The sequence below is a fragment of the Staurois parvus genome, unplaced genomic scaffold (genome assembly GCF_062004578.1).
Source record: "Staurois parvus isolate SC_StPar_1 unplaced genomic scaffold, SC_StPar_1.0 ptg000289l, whole genome shotgun sequence".
In the NCBI taxonomy this organism is placed as follows: domain Eukaryota; kingdom Metazoa; phylum Chordata; class Amphibia; order Anura; family Ranidae; genus Staurois; species Staurois parvus.
In genome coordinates this window covers 1,709,485-1,737,305 of record NW_028318085.1, presented here as the reverse complement: position 1 = coordinate 1,737,305, position 27,821 = coordinate 1,709,485, and the positions used below count along the sequence as shown (strand labels likewise).

The window sequence follows — 27,821 nt, the reverse complement described above, 5'->3', positions numbered from 1 at the left end:
AAGATCCTGCATAAGATATGCACCTAAAAGCACTTGCTTTTAGAAAGGTACAATTCTTCAGTGCCTTTTCACAAATATGTGTATGGTCCCCGGGTGCAGCTCTGTGCTACTTTATTCGTACGGCTAAACATAGTGCATATTCCTGCTTGTAGAGGCAGTTGTGTGTATGGCCCGTAAAGCTGAACTCCAGGCACCCCTCCCCTACCGAACGACAAGATTAGTAAAAAAAAACAAACAAAAAAACAAAAAAAACAACACACCACTACTCCTAATGCCAGTACTACTTACCTAAATCGGTGGTCACATGATGCACCAGGTTCAAGGTTCTTCTATATTCTTCCTTGCAGTGGAATCATCCTTCTGGTGTCTACATCACTGCCTGAGTGATGTAGATATGGAACCTTTACATTAAAACTGGAGTGGTTAATAATGTCGGGAATAGGCGACCGGTCTACTGCTGCTCTGGATTGACTGATCATGAAGTGGTGCCAACCACGGACACAGGTGATGGTCTTAGCCGATTGGGTGGCAGGAAAGGGATACAAATTTCCTGTAATTGGGCTTTCAAGTACACTGGGAGAGAAATATGAAGGATCCTACCACTCAGACCATTGAATTTTTGGTAGATGCCAGTTTCTTGAATCAATACTTACGAATCACAGACCCAGAACAACCATACAGGAAATTGAAGCCAGAGAAAAGTCAGAAGACCTATGTTTACACTTCTAGTCACAGCCAGGAAAATAATGTTCATGCCAGGGGCACTTTAAGCGAGCCCATAATCTCCAACAAGCCTATCGGTATCAAATCCTTTCCCATCTCTCCTGTACAAGATTTACTGAATTGCTTCTTGTAGAAACCTGTCAGTCACTTACTGGAACTGTCACACCTTTCCTGTCAATATATCGTAAACATATCTGACTTGTGGATTGTCCATTTCTCCCACAAAAACGGATGTCTGGTAAGCAATAATAAATGTACAGGGGTGGTCAAAATTATGGAAACACCAAGTAAAAAAAAGAAAGAAATTTTCTTACCCAATACGGTGTTTGGCATCCAAGACGGCCTGAATTCTCCTACGAATTGACAAATATAAGTCTTGGATGGTGGATAATGGAAACTGATGCCACTCTTCATGCAAAAATGGGTCCAGTTCTCACAGAGATGCTGGAGGTGGAAAACGAGCCTGGACAAAAGTCCATCCAGTTCAACCATTAAAAAAAAAAAAAAAAAGTTTTAATCCTATACCCACAGTTGATCCAGAGGAAGGAAAAAAAAAACCAGCAAAGCATGATCCAATTTGCTCCTGCTGGGAAAAAAATTCCTTCCTGATCCCCTGAGAGGCAATCGGATATTCTTTGGATCAACTTTACCTATAAATGTTATATCCAGTTATATTCTATGTATCCAAGAAAGAATCCAGGACTTTTTTTAAAAGCAATCCACTGAGCTGGCCAGAACTAACTCCTGAGGGAGTCTATTCCACATCTCTTACTGTGAAGAAACCTTTCCGCGTTTGGAGATTAAATTTCTTTTCCTCAAGATGTAAAGAGTGCCCCGTTGTCCTCTGTGATGACCTCCAGGGTGAATAACTCTACACCGAGTTCACTATATGAACCACTCATGTATTTATACATGGAGATCATATCCCCCCCCCTTATGCATTATATATGGTGATCATATCCCCCCTTATGTATTATACATGGAGATCATATCCCCCCTTATGTATAATACATGGAGCTCATATCCCCCTTATGTATTATACATGGAGCTCATATCCCCCCCCCCCCCCTTATGTATTATACATGGAGATCATATCTCCCCCCCCTTATGTATCATACATGGTGATCATATCTCCCCCCCCCCTTATGTATCATTCATGGTGAGCATACCCCCCCCCCCTTATGTATCATTCATGGTGAGCATACCCCCCCCCCTTATGTATCATTCATGGTGAGCATACCCCCCCCCCCCTTATGTATCATTCATGGTGAGCATACCCCCCCCCTTATGTATCATTCATGGTGAGCATACCCCCCCCCCCTTATGTATCATACATGGTGAGCATACCCCCCCCCCCCTTATGTATCATACATGGTGAGCATACCCCCCCCCCCCCTTATGTATCATACATGGTGAGCATACCCCCCCCCCCCCTTATGTATCATACATGGTGAGCATACCCCCCCCTTATGTATCATACATGGAGATCATATTTCCCCCCCCCCCCTTATGTATCATACATGGAGATCATATCCCCCCCCCCTTATGTATCATACATGGAGATCATATCCCCCCCCCCCCCTTATGTATCATACATGGAGATCATATCCCCCCCCCCCCTTATGTATCATACATGGAGATCATATCCCCCCCTTATGTATCATACATGGAGATCATATCCCCCCTTATGTATCATACATGGAGATCACATCCCCCCTTATGTATCATACATGGAGATCATATCCCCCCCCCCTTATGTATCATACATGGAGATCATATCCCCCCCCCCCCTTATGTATCATACATGGAGATCATATCCCCCCCCCCCCTTATGTATCATACATGGAGATCATATCCCCCCCTTATGTATTATACATGGAGATCATATCCCCCCTTATGTATTATACATGGAGATCATATCCCCCTTATGTATTATACATGGAGATCATATCCCCCCTTATGTATTATACATGGAGATCATATCCCCCCTTATGTATTATACATGGACATCACATCCCCCCTTATGTATTATACATGGACATCACATCCCCCCTTATGTATTATACATGGAGATCACATCCCCCCTTATGTATTATACATGGAGATCACATCCCCCCTTATGTATTATACATGGAGATCACATCCCCCCTTATGTATTATACATGGAGATCACATCCCCCCTTATGTATTATACATGGAGATCACATCCCCCCTTATGTATTATACATGGAGATCACATCCCCCCTTATGTATTATACATGGAGATCATATCCCCCCTTATGTATTATACATGGAGATCACATTCCCCTTATGTATTATACATGGTGATCATATCCCCCCTTATGTATTATACATGGAGATCACATCCCCCCTTATGTATTATACATGGAGATCACATCCCCCCTTATGTATCATACATGGAGATCACATCCCCCCTTATGTATTATACATGGAGATCATATCCCCTCTTATGTATTATAGATGGAGATCATATCCCCTCTTATGTATTATAGATGGAGATCACATCCCCCCTTATGTATTATACATGGAGATCACATCCCCCCTTATGTATTATACATGGAGATCACATCCCCCCCTTATGTATTATACATGGAGATCACATCCCCCCCTTATGTATTATACATGGAGATCATATCCCCCCTTATGTATTATACATGGAGATCATATCCCCTCTTATGTATTATACATGGAGATCACATCCCCCCCTTATGTATTATACATGGAGATCACATCCCCCCCTTATGTATTATACATGGAGATCACATCCCCCCCTTATGTATTATACATGGAGATCATATCCCCCCCTTATGTATTATACATGGAGATCATATCCCCCCTTATGTATTATACATGGAGATCATATCCCCCCTTATGTATTATACATGGAGATCATATCCCCCCTTATGTATTATACATGGAGATCATATCCCCCCTTATGTATTATACATGGAGATCATATCCCCCCTTATGTATTATACATGGAGATCATATCCCCCCTTAATCTCCTCTTCTCAAGAGAGAATAAATTCAGTTCCTCTAATCTTTCCTCATAGCTGAGCTCCTCCATGCCTCTTATCAGTTTGGTTGCCCTTCTCTGTACTTTCTCCAGTTCCCCAATGTTTTTTTTGTGAATTGGTGCCCAAAATCGAACTGCATATTCCAGATGAGGTCTTACTAATGATTTGTACCGGGGGAAATGATATCTCTCTCTGGAGTCTACACCTCTTTTAATACAAGAGAGGATTTTGCTCGCTTTAGAAACCGCAGCTTGGCATTGCTGCCATTATTAAGCTTGTGATCTACCAGAACTCCCAGATCCTTCTCCACCATTGATTCCCCCAGTTATACCCCCCCCCTAGTATGTATGATGGATGCATATTCTTAGTCCCCAAGTGCAGAACCTTACATTTATCAACATTAAACCTCATTTGACACATAGTTGCCCAATTAAACAGAGCATTGAGGTCGGCTTGTAAATTGGAGACATCCTGTAAGGACGTTATTCCACTGCACAGCTTGGTGTCATCTGCAAAGACTGAAATGGGATTTATAATCCCAGACCTTATATTGTTTATAAATATATTAAAAAGTAAGGGTCCCAACACTGAACCATGGGGTACACCACTGATGACCCTAGACCATTCAGAGTATGAATCATTAACCACTACTCTTTGAATACGATGGTTGAAAACATTCTCATACCCGGAAATTTAACAAATGGATCTTGGTAACCTAACAGCAAGAGTTTGTTAATCAAAAGGTTGGAGGTAGGTTGACTTCATATGGTCGATGTTTTTGCATTTGACAGGTGGTTGAAACTGCCTGAAAGCAGACTTATGTATGTCCAGAATCGGAGATCTGACTGCAGGAAACTGAAAATGTATCTAGATGCTTTATTTACTGCGTTTTACAAATTTCTTAATTTACTGAATAAGTGTAACTGAGGTTGTTATAATAATATAGATTCATGTCAATAAATGTGGGCTTTTACACCAGACACCTTTCCACAATACTGTAAAATGGCAAATAACCTGAATGTATACAGCCTAGTTCAGAGCACCTACCTGTCAAATCACAGGACGGGTTCAGGGCCATAGTGCTGAAAAGCCACAGCACCACCTGGTGGAGAGAAGCACAAAAGACATTAGAAAATGGTAAGGAATGCTGGAGTACAAAGTGCTGTTTAAAGGATAAGTTCACCTATTAACAAAAAAATAATAAATGCACATTGTTTTGCAGGCAAAAAAAGAAAAGAAAATGCATTTATTATTTTTTGCTTCTGGGGCCTCTAAAGCAGTGGTCTCCAAACTGTGGCTCGGGGGGCCAGATGCGGCCCTTTGCTTGCTTTTATCCAGCCCTTGGGGCACTATTTTCCTCCACAGATGGAAACACTGAGGCATAATCCCCCCCCCACCCTCATTGACACCAATGAAGGGGCAGAAATACTCCCAATGACACCAAAGATGGTGTACAATTCCTCCCAATAACACCAACAATGAGGCCCAATGACACCGACAATGGTACGCTTTTCCTCCCATTTTTTATTCCCAAAGATGAGGCACTATTCCTCCCACTGACAAGTTGGGGTATCGTTTTTTTCCTTTTCTATTCTCAATGTCCACAGTCCAGCCCCCCTTAAGTCTGAAGGACAGTAAACTGGCCCTTTGTTTACAAAGTTTGGATCGCTGGTGCCATGCATGTCTTCCTCTGCCCCGTTACTGTATCTGCTTGCTCATACATCCCGAACGGGCAAGCAGATACTTACTGACCTGAAGGCTCAATGAATTACCCTGGTGCTGTGGACTGCGGTAGTTCATTGAGAACAAAAAGCCGATAGCCGCAAAGGCTGACAGAACTTGTAGTTTTCCCATACACAGAATACTGTGAATGAGTGACACGGCTGGGCGGACGGAGCCCACATTTTTTTTTTAAATTGTGACAGCTATCAGGTAGAAGATCCCCCGTTAGCTGTCACAACAGGGATTGGGGGGGTGCGGAAGCAGGTCCATTCGGAACATGTGACACCCTGAATATGGGTGTAACCTGTTACAAAGGTGAACCTATCCTTTAAAGCGTATCCACCCAAAAACAAAAACATGATATATTCCAGCTTACCAGTCCTCCCATGTGGTGGCTGCATTTTTCCTTTGTTTTCTCCTGGTGAGCCTGCAAGTAACACACGTCCTGTCCTAGTATGACAACGCTCATTCACAGTCCTATATCTATGGAGGATCACGGTTGTCACCCTAGGACAGAATGTGTGTTAGGACTACAGAAAACTTCCCACTCATCTCCACAAGGTAGATGGGTGTGATCTGTAGATGGGTGTTGAGATTTCAATGCAGCCATGTCAGCTAACTATGGGAAGTTAGGAGCTCACTGGATTTCTGGAAGGTCATCATCCATCTTCCTAGTCTTGTATAGGATTTTAAAAGTGAAGTTAGGGAACTAAAAAAAAAAAAAAAACACAACAACAAACAATCATACTGACCTAGATAGACACAGCATCGATCCCAGCTGCAGCTGTTCCCTTCTGGCTCTACCCTGAGAATTGAGCGATCTGAGTCTGTCACTCTCCAGCTCTCTGCCCCTCCATCTCACACTGGAGCACAAGGCTGGGGAGGGGAGCAGCAACAGCTGGCTCAGGCTCTCAGAGGCTTGTTGAGAGGCTGAACCAGTTGTCAGTCCAGGGTGGAGCCCAACTTAAAGGATAAGTTCACTTTTGGGAACCCATTAGGCCTCTTGCATGCAATACTCATGTTTGAGCAATTGGTGTTTTTTTTAAATGTAATTTCAGAAATTTGTTTTGCGCGTATTTGCACGCACAAAGCAAAATTTATTAATATCTATGTTCATATGCAGATATTCGTGCACATTTGCGTATATTTGTGTGCAATTGCACACACATGGTGCAATTACTGATCAAAAATGCAGATTTTCCTATTTTTTTTTTTATTACCTGAGGGATACACGGTGCTTGTTTACGCTCCTGTGTGCAAAAGCACATTGTAAATAATGGGCTACATTTTACTTCAATAAAAAAACTAAATAAAAAAAAACAAACAAAAACAAAACAAAAACAAAAAACAAACCGCTGTAGTGAGCTTTTTCAAACTGCTAGGGATAGGGATCTTCTCCCCACACCCACTGTCACAATTTGAAAGAGGCTCCACTCACACGGCCGCATCATTCCTTCAGAGTTCTGTGAATGAATGCCCACAAATACCAGTGCGCTCTCATAGTCCATTGAGCTTACTGGAACTGAAACCTCTGTGGTATTAGAGGTTCCCTAACCAAGCTGGCCACCTTTCCAAAGTTAATACAAAAAGTGAGCACAGCACAAAAAGAAAAAAACAAAAACATATAAAGTGCTATAATATTATATCCTTTATTTGCACGTTATTTTTTTTTAGCATTGCTCTCACTCCTATTTATAAAGGTCACATAGAACACAATTGTTCCCTTTGTATCTCTATGTTAAAGCAGACCTTCACTCTAGTTCGGGGTACAGTAACACCCCACCCCCTTTTAAAGTACAACTAAAGGCAAAACTTTTTTTTTCGTTTTGCATAGAGTATGGGAGGGTTATAACCCGTGTTGGGTTTCTTTTTTTGCCACATGTAGCCTATTGGGGACCCAGATTTACCTTCATTTCCTGTCCCATAGCCAAAACAGGAAGGGAGGGGAAATCTCTGCAAATGAATGGAATCCACTGGGGCCCTCAGGTCACCTGAACTAATGTCCACGTTGGAAGATATCCCCCCTATTCTTGTTCTGGGGACAACCCAAAATTTGTGATTTTCTTTCACTTTTGGTGATAATGGTAAACAGGAAAAACAGAGAGGATGAATCTCTCTAACGGGAGCAGACGGCAATAAAAACCCAACAGGGGTTCTAATCCATCTCCACTAATGGTCTCTGTACTGCAGCCCTTCGCTTGCCTTTATCGAGGGGGCGCTGGCCCTCCCACCGACGCCAGCGATGGAAAACTGGCCCTCCCACTGACGCCAGCGACGGGGCGCCATGCCTCCCACTGACGCCAGCGACGGGGCGCCATGCCTCCCACTGACGCCAGCGACGGGGCGCCATGCCTCCCCTAATACCAAAGATGGGGCGCCATTCCTCCCCTAATACCAAAGATGGGGCGCCATTCCTCCCCTAATACCAAAGATGGGGCGCCATTCCTCTCCTAATACCAAAGATGGGGCGCCATTCCGCTCCTAATACCAAAGATGGGGCGCCATTCCGCTCCTAATACCAAAGATGGGGCGCCATTCCTCTCCTAATACCAAAGATGGGGCGCCATTCCTCTCCTAATACCAAAGATGGGGCGCCATTCCTCTCCTAATACCAAAGATGGTACACTATTCCTCCCCTAATACCAAAGATGGGGCGCCGTTCCTCTCCTAATACCAAAGACGGGGCACCGTTCCTCCCCTAATACCAAAGACGGGGCACCGTTCCTCCCCTAATACCAAAGACGGGGCACCGTTCCTCCCCTAATACCAAAGACGGGGCACCGTTCCTCCCCTAATACCAAAGACGGGGCACCGTTCCTCCCCTAATACCAAAGACGGGGCACTGTTCCTCCCCTAATACCAAAGACGGGGCACTGTTCCTCCCCTAATACCAAAGACGGGGCACTGTTCCTCCCCTAATACCAAAGACGGGGCACTGTTCCTCCCCTAATACCAAAGATGGGGCACTGTTTACTCCCATGTGCCACAGTTCGGTCCCCCTAAGGTCTGAAGGACAATAAACCAGCCCTTTGTTTAGAAAGTTTGGAGACCCCTACTCTACAATCTATCAAAACCTAGAAAAAAAAAAACTTTAACAAAAGCTGCGTACTTTTGTCACCATTTGGCAATGATATATTTAATTTTTATTTTCCTTTTTTTCTGTTTTGCCAGCTGCACCCCGGGTATGGATTTTTTGGTAGAGTTACTTTGGTCCAGCTTAGCACAATGCAAGTATGAACGTGTCACAGCTTTGAGATCCCAGAGGGAGCTGAAAATCATTGTAGTAGTTCCCGCTACTAGTGATCGCTGAGGTCTCCCAGGTCCCGGCCGCCCTACTGCTTAGAGAACACAGGAGGTCGCTCAGTCAACACAAGCACCATTCAGACAAAGCCTTGTATTTTACAAAATGAATGCAAAGTGCTCTCTGATTGGGCAAGTTAGGTAGGTGGGGCCGGTGATGTTACAATCTGAACCTCGTCCAATCAGAGAACGGAGGAGAATCACAAAGTGTTCAGTGAATAGTGCTGATCGACCTCTTGTGTGTATTATGCAGCCAATCAGTATGGGACCTGGGGCGATCAGTGTAGTAGCAGTGACTACTACAGCGATTCTCCACTTCCATAGCAGTACCACAGGTATGCCATCCATATTCTCACATGGACCCAAGCCGGGCCTATGTATCTATACAGTAAAATCCATACCTGGGGTGCAGGTACATTCATTGCTCCATGCCCATGCTGTGAATTAGCCCCTTCCTATGCATTATGACACATGTCATCTCAGTGACAGGGTCCCTTTAAGCACTGAGACACAGCCATTCTCTGCTACAATTGGGGTAGTCACAGCTTCCCCTCCCTTCCACCACCCACACCACTCCGTGTATTTCCAGCACTGACACCGCCATGTAAACACACACTCACCCGCTGAGATCTCCCAGCACGCTGGCCTCACCCAACACTCCACAGCTAGCTATAGACTCAGCCAATCAAAAGCCCGTCTGCTTAGATTGACACAATTCTCCGCCAATGGCAGCGCAACCTTCGCAAAGGCGGCGTCAAGTAAGAAAGGAGGACGGGCCTGGTGCAGCGCAACGTGCTTCCGTAGGAAGCGTACGTACTATTTCTGACCGTGCGTCTTACCGTGATTCGCCATATTTGGTATTGGCAATTGTGTTATGCCCATTATTGGAGTGTAGGGATAGGACTGATTGAATAGTTGTGCCCATGAGACAAAGTTAGGATGTGAAGTAACCCATAGCAACCGTTCTGAAGTGAAATGTCTGTAATTGCTCTAATCTGCTGAAATCAGATTGCGATAATACACATTATCCATTTTCAATCCATGTTACATTAGAGTCCATTCAACATACAATAATCCATGTGTTGTACTGGGCATTACTGCAGGGCCTGGTAACAAACTAAATGCCTGGCAGTACTCGGGTCGTTGGTTCGAATCCCAACCATTGCACCACCTGCCTGGAGTTTGCATGTTCTCCCTGTGCCTGTGTGGGTTTCCTCCAGGTACTCCGATTTCCTCCCACACGCCAAAGACATGCTAGTAGGTTAATTGGCTCCTGTCTAAATTGGCCCTAGGATGTGTATGTATGAATGTGAGTTAGGGACCTTAGATTGTACATGCCTTGAGGGTTAGGGACTGATGTGAACGTACAATATATATGTAAAGCGCTGCGCAAATTGAAGGCGATATAGAAGTACCTAAAATAAATTAAATAAATGTGGTGCGGCACAGTGCCATTACTAGGAACCCAATTCACTTAGAAAACACAACGCACAGAGGTGAGCCATGGCACAGCTCCACCAAGATATGTACAGCCCTACTGCTACGCATGGTAATGCATGTGGGATGATACACCTCAGTCTGAACAGGTGATTGTGACAATAGATGGGCAACACACATTCCTCAGCAGATGTAGGCAACATACAGTAACAGCAATACATGCATTATGTGGGCAGCAAACAGACAATCTGTACTAGACACAGGCAACAAAGGGCAATCAGTAAGATATACAGGCAAAAAACAATCAGTAGAATACAGAGGCAACAAATGGGCAATCAGTAAGATATACAGGCAACAAACAATCAGTACAATACACAGCCAACAAACGGGCAATCAGTAAGATATACAGACAAAAAACAATCAGTACAATACACAGGCAACAAATGCCTAATCCCTATGTTACACAGGCAACAAATGGACAATCAGTAAGATATACAGGCAACAAATAATCAGTACAATACACGGGCAATCAGTAAGATATTCAGGCAACAAACAATCAGTACAACACACAGGTAACAAACAGACAATCAGTGCTACACACAGTCAACAAATGGGCAATCAGTATGATACACAGGCAACAAACACCTAATCATTACAATACACAGGCAACAAACAGACAATCATTATGATACACGGGAAACAAATAGGCGATCAGTGCAATACAAAGGAAACAAAGAATTAGTATGATACACAGGCATCAAACGGGAAATAAGTAAAATACACAGACAACAAAGGGGAAATCAGTAGAATACACAGGCAACAATCGGGATGAGTACAATACACAGACAACAAATGCATAATCAGTACAATACACAGGCAACAAACGGGCAATCAGTAAGATATACAGGCAAAAAACAATCAGTACAATACACAGGCAACAAATGGACAATAAGTAAAATACACAGACAATCTGTACTGATGTGAACTATGACATTGACAACCATATCACCTACTTTCTGTGCGTTTTGGATGCAGAAAAAAAGCAACTGAAATGCATGTAGTGTGAACTAGCCCTTAATTCAAATAAAAATAGGTTATCACCAGGGGCGGACTGACCAGGCAACAAATGCCTAATCGCTATGGTACGCAGGCAACAAACAGGCAATCAGTAAGATATACAGGCAAAAACAATCAGTACAATACACAGACAACAAACGGGCAATCAGTAAGATATACAGCAACCAACAATCAGTACCATACACAGGCAACAAACAGACAATCAGTGCTACACACAGTCAACAAATGGGCAATCAATATGATACACAGGCAAAAAATACTTAATCAGTACAACAAGCAGGCAATCAGTATGATACACGGGCAACAAGTGGGCAATCAGTGCAATACAAAGGAAAGAAAGAATTAGTATGATACACAGGCACCAAATGGGCAATAAGTAAAATACACAATCTGTACTGATGTGAACTATGACATTGACAACCATATCACCTACTTTCTGTGCGTTTTGGATGCAGAAAAAAAGCAACTGAAATGCATGTAGTGTGAACTGGCCCTTAATTCAAATAAAAATAGGTTATCACCAGGGGCGGACTGACCATTCGAGCACTCGGGCTCTGCCCTGGGGTCCGAGGTCAGTAGGGGGCCCCATGAAATGCCCCTGATACCTTTTATAGGCTTTTTTGGGTGTGCTTTGAGTGTGGGCAAGGACACAGGGGCCCCATGATCCCCTATTGCCCGGGGGCCCCATGAGTTGTCAGTCCACCCCTGGTTATCACTTAAAGTGTCACTAAACCCACAACAGTAAAATCAGTCTGTATATACAGTAAAGCATGCTTGTTATACTCACTGTGGAACCTAAGGGGTTAATTCTCTGTGTTTTGTAAAAAGGCAGTTTGATCCTGTCTTCTCTGTTCCTCCCCTTTTTCAAGTGATCACCTCTTATCTCCTAATAAGACAGACTGAACCGTGGGCATTTTGCACATGCTCAGTTTGGTGTGTATTGCTAGAGAGGGTTTGATCCTGACTATTCTACCCCTCCTCTTATTTATTTATTTACTCCTCTTGTTCAAATGTCCACGCTGATCAGACAGACTGAACCCGTAGCCCTTCTGCACATGCTCAGTTTAGTGTGTATTGCTAGAGAGGTTTTTTTTTTTCTTGGGAGAGTGCATGTGATCAGCACAGGGCCAATCAGCACTTGTCAGACAGAGGTCAGGGGTTCTGCATTATCCTAGAGCAGAAAGAAAACTCCTACAAGCTTGAGCTAGTGCTGGGCTGGACACTGATAGAAAGCACAAGACTGCTCTAACTTTTGATGAGAAAAGGTATTTAGCAGTTTATATTTACTAAAATAATTGCATTTCCATGTTGTGTGTACTGTAGGAGACCAGATATAGTGAATGCAGGGTCCTGGGAGACCAGATATAGTGACTGCAGGGTCCGGGGAGAGCAGATATAGTGAATGCAGGGTCTGGGGAGACCAGATATAGGGAATGCAGGGTCCTGGGAGACCAGATTTAGTGAATGCAGGGTCCGGGGAGACCAGATATAGTGAATGCAAAGTCCGGGGAGACCAGATATAGTGAATGCAGGGTCCTGGGAGACCAGATTTAGTGAATACAGGGTCCGGGGAGACCAGATATAGTGAATGCAGGGTCCTGGGAGACCAGATTTAGTGAATACAGGGTCCGGGGAGACCAGATATAGTGAATGCAGGGTCCGGGGAGACCAGATATAGTGAATGCAAAGTCCGGGGAGAGCAGATATAGTGAATGCAGGGTCCGGGGAGACCAGATATAGTGAATGCAGGGTCCGGGGAGACCAGATATAGTGAATGCGGGGTCCGGGGAGACCGGATATAGTGAATGCAGGGTCCGGGGAGACCGGATATAGTGAATGCAGGGTCCGGGGAGACCGGATATAGTGAATGCAGGGTCCGGGGAGACCAGATATAGTGAATGCAGGGTTCGCGGAGACCAGATATAGTGAATGCAGGGTCCGGGGAGACCAGATAGAGTGAATGCAGGGTCCGGGGAGACCAGATATAGTGAATGCAGGGTCCGCGGAGACCAGATATAGTGAATGCAGGGTCCGGGGAGACCAGATATGGTGAATGCAGGGTCTTGGGAGATCAGATATAGTGAATGCAGGGTCCGGGGAGACCAGATATAGTGAATGCAGGGTCCTGGGAGACCAGATATAGTGAATGCGGGGTCCGGGGAGAGCAGATATAGTGAATGCAGGGTCCGGGGAGACCAGATATAGTGAATGCAGGGTCCTGGGAGACCAGATATAGTGAATGCGAGGTCCGGGGAGAGCAGATATAGTGAATGCAAAGTCCGGGGAGACCAGATATAGTGAATGCAGGGTCCGGGAAGACCAGATATAGTGAATGCAGGGTCCGGTGAGACCTGATATAGTGAATGCAAAGTCTGGGGAGACCAGATATAGTGAATGCAGGGTCTGGGGAGACCAGATATAGTGAATGCAGGGTCCGGGGAGACCAGATATAGTGAATGCAGGGTCCGGGGAGACCAGATATAGTGAATGCAGGGTCCTGGGTTTAGTAACACTTTAAGGGCTAATTCACACTAGATGCAGTTTAGTGCACTTTTTTTCTGCATCAGAAATGCATACACAGTGTTTTCCATGTATTCCAATGGCCCTAGTTCACACAAGTGCAGTCAGTTCCAGACAGTTTCTGGTGCAGAAAAAAAAGTAGAACATTCTGCATTTATTCTGCACAGAACCATACTGGAACGTGGCAAACTGCATCAAAACTGCACCAGAACGGAGTGTGGTGTGAACTGTAAGCAAGAACGTATCCGGAGTGCATTTTTGTAGTGTGAACTTGGCCTCTGCCACCTACATATAAAATGTGATTATGAAATATTTGAAAAAACAGGGAAATAACCTGTCGTGACACTGACACTCACCGGCCACTTTATGAGGTCCACCTTGCTAGTACCGGGTTGGACCCCCTTTTGCCTTCAGAACTGCTTTAATTCTGTGTGACATAGATTCAACAAGGTGTTGGGAACATTCCTCCCAGATTTTGGTCCATACTGACATGATAGCATCACACAGTTGCTGCAGATTTGTTGGCTGCACATCCATGATGCAAATCTCCCGTTCCACCACAACCCAAAGGTGCTCTATTGGATGGAGATCTGGTGACTGTGGAGGCCATTGGAGTACAGTGAGCTCATTGTCATGTTGAAGAAACCAGTTTGAGATGATCTGATCTTTGTGACATGGTGCATTATCCTGCTGGAAGTAGTCATCAGAAGATGGGGACAGTGGTACCTGTTGTGGTCTTCTGCTGCTGTAGCCCATCTGCTTCAAGGTTGGATGTGTTGTGCATTCAGAGATGGTATTCTGCATACCTTGGTTTGTAATGAGTGGTTATTTGAGTTACTGTTGCCGTTCTATCATCTCAAACCAGTCTGCCCATTCTCCTCTGACCTCAACAAGGCATTTTCGTCCACACAACTGCCGCTCACGGGATATTTTCTCTTTTTCGGACCATTCTCTGTAAACCCTACAGATGGTTGTATATGCAAATCCCAATAGATCAGCTGTTTTTACCTGTCTGGCACCAACAATCATGCTATGTTCAAAGTCACTTAAATCCCCTTTATTCCCCATTCTGTTGCTCGATTTGAACTTCAGCAAGTCGTCTTCACCACGTCTAGATGCCTAAATGCATTCAGTGATTGGCTGATTAGCAATTTGTGTTACCAAGGAATTGAACAGATGGACCTAATAAAGTGGCCGGTGAGTGTACTTTGCAATGGTAAATTTTAAAACTATTTTTGTATGCAGTTTAATATGTTTCCAAAAAATTAAGTAGTCTTTCTTTACATATTTTTGCACCAGTGTGTTGTCGTGTCGTGCCGATCGTCACTTGTAAAGTTCCGTGACCGTAGCAGGTAATTAATCCTGATTCCACACAGCTATGCCATTACACACATATTCATCCAACAGTCACCCTTCCCTCCATCCACAAAGCCTTGAAGCTGAACTTCAGCTAAACAAATATTGTCTTAGTGAAAGAACTGTGTGTGTTCATTCTTAAATCATGGTATCCATTGTGTATTTCCAGCACATCTCTGCAGCAATAATGCATGAAACAGCTCCTTCCTTTGCCTCTGTGCATGAGCTTCCTGTAAAAAAGACCGGCCACTGCAGCTCTCTCTCTTTGTGTACAGTAACTGGTCTTGTCTCCGCCCCCTCCTGTAGTTTTCTGCAGCCAGACTGTAGTGGGTGGATCTTCTGAGCCCCTCCCACAGCTCTGCTTTCTGTAAAGTGATGATGTCACTGCTACTTTACAAGGTCAGATCTGAAATTGCAAAAGCGTTTTGTGCATACAGTGAATTTATATCTTTTATGGCTTTTAAAGAATACCTGCTCTGCACCGCTGTGACCTCATTTTTACCCTCCATTTCAAGTACTGACACATATTACAGTAAAAAAAACAGCAAATGCAGGTACTCTAACGTTATGTAGGTTAATGTGTGTTTTTTGGTTTTTTTTTCTATGCTGAGTGTAGTTCTTTTTTTAATCGTCCCAAGTGTGTAGAGGCAGTTATCTCCATATAGGAATGTGAAAGAACAAATGCTAATTATCCGCATCAGTGATTATCTAGTGATTGGTGTTTATCTAGTGTAAAGTTTAATAGGTGTTGCCTAATCTTGGTCTCTAACAACATTATATCCAGGGAACTGTTAAGGGAGGATTAGAGGAGAGTTATTCGATTTCGTGGTGTACTGGAGATACACGTCAACGAGGAAGTTTCCACGTTATCGGAATTTAGAATCACTTGTAAGTATTATAACCAATGTACTGTATATATATTTATATCACTTTTCCAATGATTCTGTCACTCCTATCTAGATCAAAGTGCTGCAGAACAGATGATGTTCAAATTTTTCCTTTTTAGATTCACACATCTGTTCCAAGCAGCCAGCAATGGAAAATGAGTTGTTTGTCATTTGTGTAAACCAACCTTTCTCAACCTGTTTACTCGAGTTGAAGAACTTGGAACAATTTTCCAGTCTTGGGGAACTCCTGCTAAAACCAGTTCATTTGGTGGTTAGTGTGAAAAATGCTCTCCATGCAGTGGTGGTCAGAATACAATCCTTACGGACAGCTAAAAATGTTATTGGTCTTATGCAGAATTCGTTAACTTTTCCAAGTTGCGATGGCCCTGCAACTATGTTTGCACCATAAAATGGGAGATCAATCAGCCACAAGTCAAGGAGCCCTCAGCAACTTCTAGAGGAGCCCTGGTTGAGAATTGCTGGTATAAACTAAGGTGCTCATAGACATGAGATGAAAGTCTCTAATTTTGGCTGCTTTTGGCCATATCAGAGGACAATCTCATGTCACTAAAGTAGCTGCAGAAAATATCTACTGGACAGATCTTGATGGAGAATGGACAGATCTTGATGGATACTCTTACAAAGAGCTACAACTATCATTGTTAGCATGCTGCCAGCTCTGCCAAGTGGCATTGACCATGCAACCATAGAGGCATCACCAAATGGGGGGGTCAATCTGCCAGAGCTCAAGTAACCCCTAGAAATTCCTAGGGTTCCACAAAACCCTGGTTGAGAATGATTGATGAAAACTAAGTGCCTTTATACATGAGATGAATGTCTCCCATTCTGACTGCTTTTGGCTCTTATCTTTGGGGTAGCTGTAGACAAGATCTACCAGATGGATCTCGATGGAGGAATTAATGAAATAGATTAGAAAATGATGTGTTGTTGGCCCCCCATGATTAGACAATACCATGGAAATTCTATAGCTTGTTAAGGAATACCTTCCTTTCCCATAGCTGAACAGGGCCCCTATGCAACCCATGTATTCATGGTTATAGCCAAAAAGACGTCATGAGATGGTCAGACTTTGCTTCTGGCCCAGTTGCTGTCAATGTCTCTGGCTAGCAACCTGATGAGCTTCATGGAGTTGGGAGCCCAAGATGAAGATCTGTGTAGGAATACAGAGTACAGCTACCCTCATATTGAGTCTATCATTGCATTGTACTGTAAAATAATCTAAATTGTGGATGACTGCATGGATTCCTTTAAATTGCAGACAGAGATAAGTTAACTAGCATTGTCAATAATGATGAATCTAGATTTGAGGGAACGTGGGAACCATGGATCAGATATATCTCCATTGCTTAACAACGCCACAGCTGACTCTCTCATTTTCTCCCTCTTCCCCCCTTTTTTTTTTTTTGTCTTTTTCTTTTCTTCTCTCCTCCTTGTCTTATCCTAGATCTTTTCTTTCGATCTCCCTATTCTTAACTTTTTTTCTTTTGAATTGGGGTTTTATATTGGTGGTTAATTTCTCTGGCAATGCCCTTGTCCATTGTCTGTTGGAACGTTTGCTACCTGGTGAGAATGCTGGTTTTTATATATATGCTTATATGTACTATGACTTTGTTTATTCTCACCATTTCGCCATGTGGGCGGAAATGTTATTGTTCCTATGCATACCACTGTAAACTAATTCTCAATAAAAATATTGAAGTATAAATTGCAGACAGGTATGAAAACTCATAAAATATATTCACTAATAAGACAGGAAAAGTTTATAATGCTGTCCACAGACAAGCAGAACATCAGGGAAAACAGGATTTTTCCATCTGAACAGTTTCGCGTTCTTCTGATACTTGGACATACAGCATATGCAGAATGTTGAAGAATTGTCAGTTATAGGAAGTGCCAGTATGCTGTAAAACATTTTAAACAAATTAATTCTGGTGGTTGGAAATGCCTGAAGAACCCTCAATAACTTAATATGCTGTGAGTTTTTTTCTCAACTAAAAACAAAAAAATCCTCTACTACTAATCCAAATCCCCCCCCAAAAAAACATTGTTTTACTCTATAGGTAGATCTGAATGGCTGGATTTCCATTGCTGGAGGCAGTAGGGCCTAAGTAACACTACTCTGTTAGGATCACCTCTTTGAAGAGTAGGACCCTGCTTTCCTGGTCCTATGACTATTTCTACTGACAAAGGGAAAACATACATGGCTACAAATAGGCGTATCTCCATTAAGCATAATGGTAAATCTGGCCTTGCCAATTTGGCAACTCTGGGTTATACTGTGCCCCAACCTTCCACACCCTTCCCAACTCTTTTACTTTATTCTCTTTTTTTGCAAAATACTCAGTGCTTCAAGGTATGGGGAGCATGTGAGCATCCTTCAAAGAGGCAACACCAATTGCCAGGCCTAAACACTGTCATGTGAGGGAAGGTTGTCATCAACTCTGTGTAATCAATGATATGGAGTTTATATACAGTAGGTTTAGTCAGGGCAATTCAGGGGTCTGACAGAGTAATGGAGCAGAGGGGCAGGAGCAGATGGTTGTAAGGGGACTGATTTAAGTAGAGTGACTGAGTCTCTTTAAGAAGAGTTGAAATTGAAGCGCCACATCACTGCTAAGAGGTCCAGATACAACTTTATTCCATTAAAGGTCAGTGGTTTTTCTGTTTGAAAAAAAAAGGTCAGGGGTACAATTCAAAAAGGATCCAATGTCATTTGGGGGGTTCTAGGTGCCCCTTTAAAAAGGCTTTTTATCTTGTGTGAATTGAAAACACAGGCCTAATTAATAGCTTGTTTGGCAGCTGGTTGGGTTGTTGTCAAACAAGCTGCTGATTAGGCCTGTGAAGGGGGCACATAGACCCCCAAACCGTATTGGCTACTTTTTGAGCACCCTCGACTATTATTGGAATAAAGTTGTATCTGGACCTCTTAGCAGTGGTGTGGCACTTAAATTTCAACTCTTTTTTACATTACTCTACAAGAAAAGGAGACTGTGGAGGTCCTCTGGGGTGTAGAAGCCACCTGCCCAGCAACCAGATAATTTACACCAACATCAATAACTTAGGATAACAATTCCAGTAAAATAAACCTATGGGTCCAGTGCTATCTTTCCACTTTCCTCAAATGTGTCTCTTTAAGAAAGAGGAGATTCAGCTAATTAATGTCCACCTTACAGTACAATCCTGGTTTTAAGTGGACTGACCCTTTATGCCTATTTCCCTTTCAGTATGATGGACAGTTCTTTGGAGTTCTGCCGGCAGAAGGAAGATCTTGTCCGCACAGTGAGGACCCTGCAGGTTGCCACTCAGAACACGCTACAGAAAACGGTCCCTCTTCTGGCTTCCCAGATGGGTCTGGGGCTCCTGAGACCTTCCCATGTACATCAGCTCTCTGAAAAGACCAGTCAGGTTTGCAGAGAACTAGAAGATGTAGGCAATCTGCTCTTATTTCGACAGGATGAACTTGTTCAGACAATATCAGTGCCTGGGACTGGAGGCTCTAATTCTCTTCAGTGGTGCTCAGATGGCTCTCTCTATGTATGTGGAGATAATGGACCCTATATTCATTTACTAAATAGCCATGGAAAACCCAGTCAGGCCCTTTATTGTCGTGATGATGACCTCTTCCTTCCAGATAGCATTGCCATGACCCGTCTTGGTTCTATAGCAGTCACTGATATCGCCAAAGGTGTTGTGCGTATTCACAAACCCACCTCAAACCCACCTTGGGTTAAGGTGGGTGGTTATTTCCTGTCTCCGAAAGGTATTGCTGTGGACTCATCTGGGCGGATCCTAGTTGCAGAATACACAGCTGGAACAGTCCAGGCTTTCAACATAGACAAAATTAATCGAGTACACGGAGTTAAAAAGGTTTCTGGTCTTCAGGGTCCACAGAACATATGCGCTATGTCAGATGGGGGGTTTGCAGTGTCTGAGGAGTGTGGAGATGTAAAGTTATTTACAAGCAACTTAAAGCCTTGTGGTTCCATCTCAGAAATATACCAGCATAAGTTTGGGGATCCATCAGGAATTTGTGCAGACCCAGAAGGGAACATATTAGTGGCCGATGTCCAGAAAAGGAATGTCACTCTCTTTCCAGTTAGTGGGTCCCCCATTTGTATTGTCTCCAAGGATCTTTGCAAGCCATCAGGCCTATCATGCTCTCCATTTGGCCTCCTGTATGTGGCAGATTCTGGGGACAATTCTGTTAAGGTGTACAAGTACCGTGCAAAGCCATACTATGCTCCTATCAGCCCTAGAAAATCTGGAGATGCTCAATCTCTGACCCCAAGGGCTTAATCGGGTACCCCAAATTAAAGTACAGTCTAGATATAAGGCACCTTCACCAACTGATACATACCTTCAGCCAGTCCTGGGACAAAGTCATCCAGTGCCCAGGGCAAGTATCCAGAACTGCATCCTCCTCCCTCACAGTTATTACATGCTGTAGAATGGGTGTACCACCCTGCATCTATACTTTACTCCCTTGCTTCTTTGCGCACAGCTGTCCCTTCTGCCCACCCCTTGTCCCAGCCCTGCCTTCACCACCCTTCACCATTCTCTGCGGGAGCGCTTTGAAATCCTGGTATGGAATCCAGGATGACCCTCAGGGGCCAATCACCCAGCCTGAATCCTGTCATGTAGGGGATGGTAGAAGACGATTAGCCATATGTAAGTACAGACACTGACCTAAACTGGGCTTACACAGCAATTAGAACCAGCAATCCTGCAGGCAAACTGTGTGGCAGAGGAACATATTAGTTTGTCGTCGTGGGATAGGGGCTCTACCAAGAGAACATGTCATTTTTTTCCTGAAAAGACAAACTGGCAGATTTCCTTCACAAACGCTTGTGAGAAAATAAGATGATTGTAGCAAATAATTTATCACCTAAAAATGAATCATCTTGTTGTTTGCTGTGGGCAGGACCTGTGCAATAAGCAATGCCATACTGACAATGGAAGACTTTTGATTGGTTGCTGTGGTTTATGAGACACCACTTTATAAAGTATATTTTCGTGTAGAGTCTACAATTGTCAGTCTGATCTGAGACATCTAAAAGGTATATATCCGAGCAGAACATTTTCAATAATAATGTACAATTATAGGTTGTATGCCTTATGCTTATAAGATTTTATAAGAAAGAACAAATATTCCTAAATATAGTAGAACATATGTATTTTATAGTGTATGTATTTACCTTGAACTGTATCCTGTGTATAGGCACCATAATCAAAAAACTAAAGCTGTATAGAACAAACTGTGTTCAGTTAGTAATCAATAATAGCCGCGCAATGTAGCTTTTTATGGAAATTATTTACAAACCTTTATTATATATGTAAAAAAAGATAATGGATAATCGTGAGAACAATACCTTGAAAGAGGGGACATACAATCAACAGTCATCATGAATTAAAAGAATTAGGTGGAGCTGCTTTCCCAACACTAAAGTGATACTAAACCCCGGACCCTGTATGCACTATATCTCAGAGGCGCCCCTAGGGTTGGTGTCACCCTGTGCGATAACACCTGGTGACACCCCCTCCGACGATCCCCGCAGAATGGATCGAATCTGCGGATTGAGCATAATGGATCGGACTCCGATCCATTATGCTCAATCCGTAGATCGGATCCATCCTGTGGGGATCGTCGGCTTGCTTTACAACTTACCTTTTCGTGGAGCGGGTCCGGTGTCACCCAGTGTGGTCGGTGTCACCCCCCGCACCTGCCTCGGGACACCACTGCTATATCTGGTCTCCCAGGACCCTGCATTCACTATATCTGGTCTCCCAGGTCCCTGCATTCACTATATCTGGTCTCCCCGGACCCTGCATTCACTATATCTGGTCTCCCCGGACCCTGCATTCACTATATCTGCTCTCCCAGGACCCTGCATTCACTATATCTGCTCTTCCTGGACCCTGCATTCACTATATCTGATCTCCCCGGACCCTGCATTCACTATACCTGGTCTCCCAGGACCCTGCATTCACTATATCCGGTCTCCCCGGACCCTGCATTCACTATATCTGATCTCCCCGGACCCTGCATTCACTATATCTGATCTCCCAGGACCCTGCATTCACTATATCTGATCTCCCCGGACCCTGCATTCACTATATCTGATCTCCCCGGACCCTGCATTCACTATATCCGGTCTCCCAGGACCCCGCATTCACTATATCTGGTCTCCCAGGACCCCGCATTCACTATATCTGATCTCCCAGGACCCTGCATTCACTATATCTGATCTCCCCGGACCCTGCATTCACTATATCTGATCTCCCCGGACCCTGCATTCACTATATCCGGTCTCCCAGGACCCCGCATTCACTATATCTGGTCTCCCAGGACCCCGCATTCACTATATCTGATCTCCCTGGACCCTGCATTCACTAAATCTGGTCTCCCACAGTACAAACAACATAGAAATGCAATTATTTTAGTAAATATAAACTGCTAAATACCTTTTCTCATCAGCAGTTAGAGCAGTCTTGTGACTTAAGCAGAGCACTGGTTAAAGCTTGTAGGAGGAATTTTCTTTCTGCTCTAGGAGGATGTGAAACCCTTTACCCTCTGTCTGGACAGTGTGGATTGGCCCTGTGCTGATCTCATGCACTCTCCCAAAAAAAAGAAAAAAACCCTAGCAATACACACTAAACTGAGCATGTGCATGTGACCACGGATTCAGTCTGTATCAGGTGGTCATTTCAACAAGAGGAGGATCAGAGAAGACAGTGTCAAACAACCTTTTTACACAATGCAGAGGATTAACCCCTTAGGTTCCACAGTGAGTATACCACGACCGCACAACTGTCAGTTAAAGTAATGCAGCGCCGTAACGCAAAAAATAGCCTGGTTAGGAAGGGGGGTGGAAATCCTCTGGAGGGCAAGTGGAATCTCTTGGTCACACCGTTATTTTAAAATGGGATATTGTGGTAAAATAATAAAAAGTCCAAAAGAAATTCCAAATGTGATGGGATTGTCAGAAGTAACCCTGCACTACAAAAATAAAGTCAGCTTGCATATGCTACCAGTAACTCAGCTGCAGTCACTTTCCTTCGATTTTTATTCTTGGGGCCAAAAGAACTAACAAATTCATAAAGGAAGTCTATCACCGGATAAGTATATGGGCAACTGGTGAGCTCTCCTTCTGAAAACGCCGATTGCCTGGCTGTCATACTTTCGTGTTACTCAACTGGACCAAGTGTAACAATGTAGAACTCTGATTTTATTTATTATTTATGGTACTTATATAGCGCCGTCAATATACGCAGCACTTTACATATATATTGTACATTCACATCAGTCCCTAACCCTCAAGGGGCGTACAATCTAAGGTCCCTAACTTACATTCATACATACACATACTAGGGCCAATTTAGACAGGAGCCAATTCACCTACCAGCATGTCTTTGGAGTGTGGGAGGAAACTGGAGTACCCGGAGGAAACCCACGCAGGAACAGGGAGAACATGCAAACTCCAGGCACAGGAAGAACATGATTTTCTCTGACTTTCATTGGCGGCAGACTTGTTTTAGGTCTGTGATGTGCTAAAGCCAGACACAGCCAGGCAACTAGCCTTTTCAGGACATAAGCAATGGCAGGTCCCTATACTTCTCATATGGCAGATGTACAGAAAGACCTAGGTTTAGAGAACTATTTTCTATTTCAAATTCAAATGTATTTTTTAATTCAAATTCATTTTCGAATTAATTTTCAAATTCAGAAAATGTGTTTTGTTATCATTTATATTGGATTAGTTGAAATTTGATACTATTGTTCAAAAATTTGGATACATCTGAATCTCTGAAAAAACGAAAAATTTCGTCTGAATTTCGTTTTAAAATTAATCGCAGTTGAAATTTGATACTATTGTTCAAAAATTTGGATACATCTGAATCTCTGAAAAAATGAAAATTTCGTCTGAATTTCGTTTTGAAATTAATCAATTAATCGCACGTCTACTAGTAAGTGGAAATATATTGTATTTTTGGTTTCGGGTTTGGATACATTTTAAGTCCTTTTAAATAACCCTCCTAATGGTTGTGGTAGGGAGAATGGGACAATGAGCCCAACCCACATTCCTCTAACCTACAAGTTTACCTCTTCACTTATCTGTACACCATATTGACACCAGCAACACTAAAACGTAGGACGCGGGCGCTTTCTTAGCGGCACTAAAGTACTAAAGTCAGTAGGAGGGGTCCATTACCAGCCAGTGTTATCAGGACTCACAGCCTGTTCTGCCGTTACTACCAGTTTGTAAGTATTCCAAATGTACTGTAATATATATATATATATATATATATACTGTATATATATTATTATTATTATTACATCGCGTTTATATAGCGCCAAAGGGTTTGCTCAGCGCTGTACAATACAATATATATATGTGTGTGTGTCTGTGTATATTACATACAAAAATACACTATATTTTATATATATATATATATATATATATATATATAGTATAAATAGATATATATTAACATACATATATTGACAGTTTTTTTATATATTTATATATATATATATATATATATATATATATATATATATATATATACTCACAAGGTTTTCTGAAGGCAAAATCAAAAATCTTTTTTTTTGTTCTTTTGCTTTAAAAATCTACTATATAAAAATCTATATATTATATATATATATGTATATATATATATATATATATATATATATATATAGTATAAATATATATTGACATACATATATTGACAGTTATTTTTAGATATTTATATATATATATATATATATATATATATATATATATATACTATATACTCACAAGGTTTTCTGATGGCATAATCAAAAACTTTTTTCTTTGTTCTTTTGCTTTAAAAATCTATTGCTGATTTCATTCAAACTTTATAATTAAAGTGAATCTAAACTGGTTTTACAAAAAGAACATTCTGTAACAATATGTATTCTTAACCCAGAAAACTCCATTCTAGTATTCTCAGCCTCCTCCATATCTCAAAATTTTAAAACAAAATTTTTTGTGTTGCTGTGAGCTGACTTCCTGCTAGGCTTCATGTACACAAGCCTACCCTGACCGCCGGCCACGGGAAAACGCAAAAAGGCTGAAATGCGTTTTTGCTGCAGTTTTGCCGCATTATGCGTTTTCTTGTGGACGGTGGTCCCTATCCTGAACGTGATTCTTCTGCGATCAGGAGAGGGAGGTTTAACCTCACCTAAATGCAAGAGTTCATGGACACATAGGCTTTTATGGAGCTGAGTTCAGGAGCTTTGGCAAAAAAATGCCAAAAGCTCCTAAACTAGCGTTTAGGAGCTGCTCATGTCCATGAAGCCTTAGAGGGTGGCTGCATTCATTCTCTGTGGTCCCCCTGTATGTAAGAACGTAGCCATCCTGTGACACCCTTATGACTATCTACTGGATCCCCCCAGTGTCAGAATGTCCACCGCAGTCCCGCTATAAGTCGCTGATCGCCGCCATTACTAGTAAAAAAAAAAATCCCATTATCTATACCACCATTTGTAAAGCTATAACGTTCACGTAAACCAATAAATTTCCACGTATTGGGATTTTGTTTTAGTAAAGACATGTCGCAGAATACATTTTGGCCTAAATTTATGACGAAATTAGATTTTTAAAATTTTTTAACTGAATATGTTTAATAGCAAAAAGTCCAAAATAATGTTTTTTTTCTCAAAATTGTCGGTCTCTTTTTGCTTATAGCGCAAAAAAATAAAAAACGCATAGGCGATCAAATACCACCGAAAAAAAGCTCAATTCGTGGGGAAAAAAAGACTTAAATTTCATTTGGGTGCAGCGTTGCATGACCGTACAATTGTCAGTTAAAGTCACGCAGCGCTGTAACGCAAAAAATGGCCTGGTCAGGAAGGGGGGGGGGGGGGTAAGTCCTCAGGAGGGCAAGTGGTTAACGTATGGACTTTGCTGGCAGCACCATCCATCAGTTTAGCACAGCATCCATCTTTGGCTGTAAGGAGAGCCCTTAGGCTAAGTTTACACATGCCGTTGGGAGGGGGGGGGGGCATTAAAATGCACGATTGAGGCACATTTTTAGCTCCCCTCAATCGCCCCCCCCCTTAAACGGTAATGGCGGCAGACAGTGTTTTTCACATGCTGTGATGCTTTGTGCGCAGAGCAAAAACACTTGCTTCAGGGAAGTGCCGCAAATGCCCTGCAATGTGTTTGTTTGGCAAAAATGGGGTGAAAACAGGCAGTGAGGAGGCGTCACATCACCTGTCAATCGCCTCTGAAAAGCGATCTGAATGTGGATTATACATCATTTGGGGGCAGTGTCTGTCATCCAGCTCTGACACATCTGACACCGAAGCTTACTCAGGGTGGACTCCTGCAATGGGGAGGCAGCGTGGACCTGATGGTTGGTTATTAGGAGGCTCAGAATGGACAGGTGTCAGCGCCTCTTCATAACCCTCTCCAGAGGAGGACATTATAACCCCTTGCGGCAGAGTGGCTGCCTTGCACCAGATCACGTACATGTACAGCTCTTCCTAGTACACGTGTCCACCGCCCCGGCTGTGCTTTCATTCGCTTCAGCACATGCCAATCAGCGGGTCCCAGACAGTGATTTATGGCTGGAATCCGGTGATCGGCTCAGCAAATGACAGAAGAGAGCCCTGTGTTGGTAAACAACACAGAGCTCTCTAAAGACAGAAGAGATGTGCCATTTTTGTTCTCCGGAGTAAAAAAATTTGCTTAGTAAAACAGCACACAGTACACACACTTGGTAGGCACACATTTAACCCTTTGATTGCTGTAAATGTTAACCCCTTCCTACCCAGTGTCATTAGTATAGCAACAGTGAATATTATTAGCACTGACCACTGTATTAGTGTCACTGGTGATGTCAGTGGTAGTTAGTCAGTTCCCCCCAGGATCAGTTAACGTCAGATTGCCCGCCGCACTATAACAGTCCCACTGAATTACACTTAGTGTAATATGTGTTCAGTTTTAAAGGGATGAGGTGGCAACCCCATGTATATCCCATAGTGTATAGATGCTATAACTTTCACGCAAACCAATGAGTGGGGTTTTTTTTTACCAAAGACATGTACAGAATACATTTTGGCCTGAATTTCTGAAGCAATGTATGTTTTATAGAAGCAAAAAATATTTTTTTTTTTCTTAAAATTTTTCAGTCTTTTTCATTATATGGGCAGCACAGTGGCTAAATGGTTAGCATTTCTGCCTGGCAGTACTAGGGTCGTTGGTTCGAACCCCCACCATGGCACCACCTGCCTGGAGTTTGCATGTTCTCCCTGTGCCTGTGTGGGTTTCCTCCGGGTACTCCGGTTTCCTCCCACACTCCAAACACATGCTGGTAGGTGAATTGGCTCCTGTCTAAATTGGCCCTAGTATGTGTATGTATGAATGTAAGTTAGGGACCTTAGATTGTACGCCCCTTGAGGGTTAGGGACTGATGTGAATGTACAATATATATGTAAAGTGCCGCTATATAAGTACCTGAAATAAATAATTTATATATAAGATTACAAAAAACCTAAATGGTGATCAAACACCACCAAAAGAAAGTTCTATCTGTGTGAAAAAAAAAAATTATATAAATTTCATTTAGGCACACGGTTGCATGACCGCGCAATTGCCAGTTAAATTAAGCGCAGTGGGAAATAGCAAAAAATGGCCCGGCCATGAAGGGGGTAAATCTTTCGGACCTGAAGTGGATAATCATGTTTGCTCCTCACAAACTTAAAAACAAT

At 42.9% G+C, this 27,821-nt stretch overlaps 2 protein-coding genes across 4 annotated transcripts in view; one reads left to right on the top strand and one right to left on the bottom strand.

Moving 5' to 3' along the window:
* Positions 1–9,495, bottom strand: part of ASB8 (ankyrin repeat and SOCS box containing 8) — a 39,644-nt gene extending 30,149 nt beyond the window's left edge. For all 3 annotated transcript variants that reach the window (XR_016313477.1, XM_089682431.1, XM_089682432.1), the window contains exons 1-2: positions 9,404–9,495; positions 4,809–4,863 (exon numbers count right to left, since the gene is read on the bottom strand). Coding sequence is in view for 2 of the 3 variants with exons in the window: in XM_089682431.1 (XP_089538557.1) it covers positions 4,809–4,839 (31 nt within the window). In the remaining variant the exon portion in view is untranslated. The remainder of the gene's footprint in view (positions 1–4,808; positions 4,864–9,403) is intronic.
* A 9,811-nt stretch (positions 9,496–19,306) lies between these two features.
* Positions 19,307–21,255, top strand: NHLRC4 (NHL repeat containing 4). The gene has a single exon (XM_089682408.1). The coding sequence runs from the start codon at positions 19,307–19,309 to the stop codon at positions 20,375–20,377; it is 1,071 nt and encodes a 356-aa protein (XP_089538534.1). The 3' UTR covers positions 20,378–21,255.
* The last annotated feature ends 6,566 nt before the right edge of the window (positions 21,256–27,821 follow it).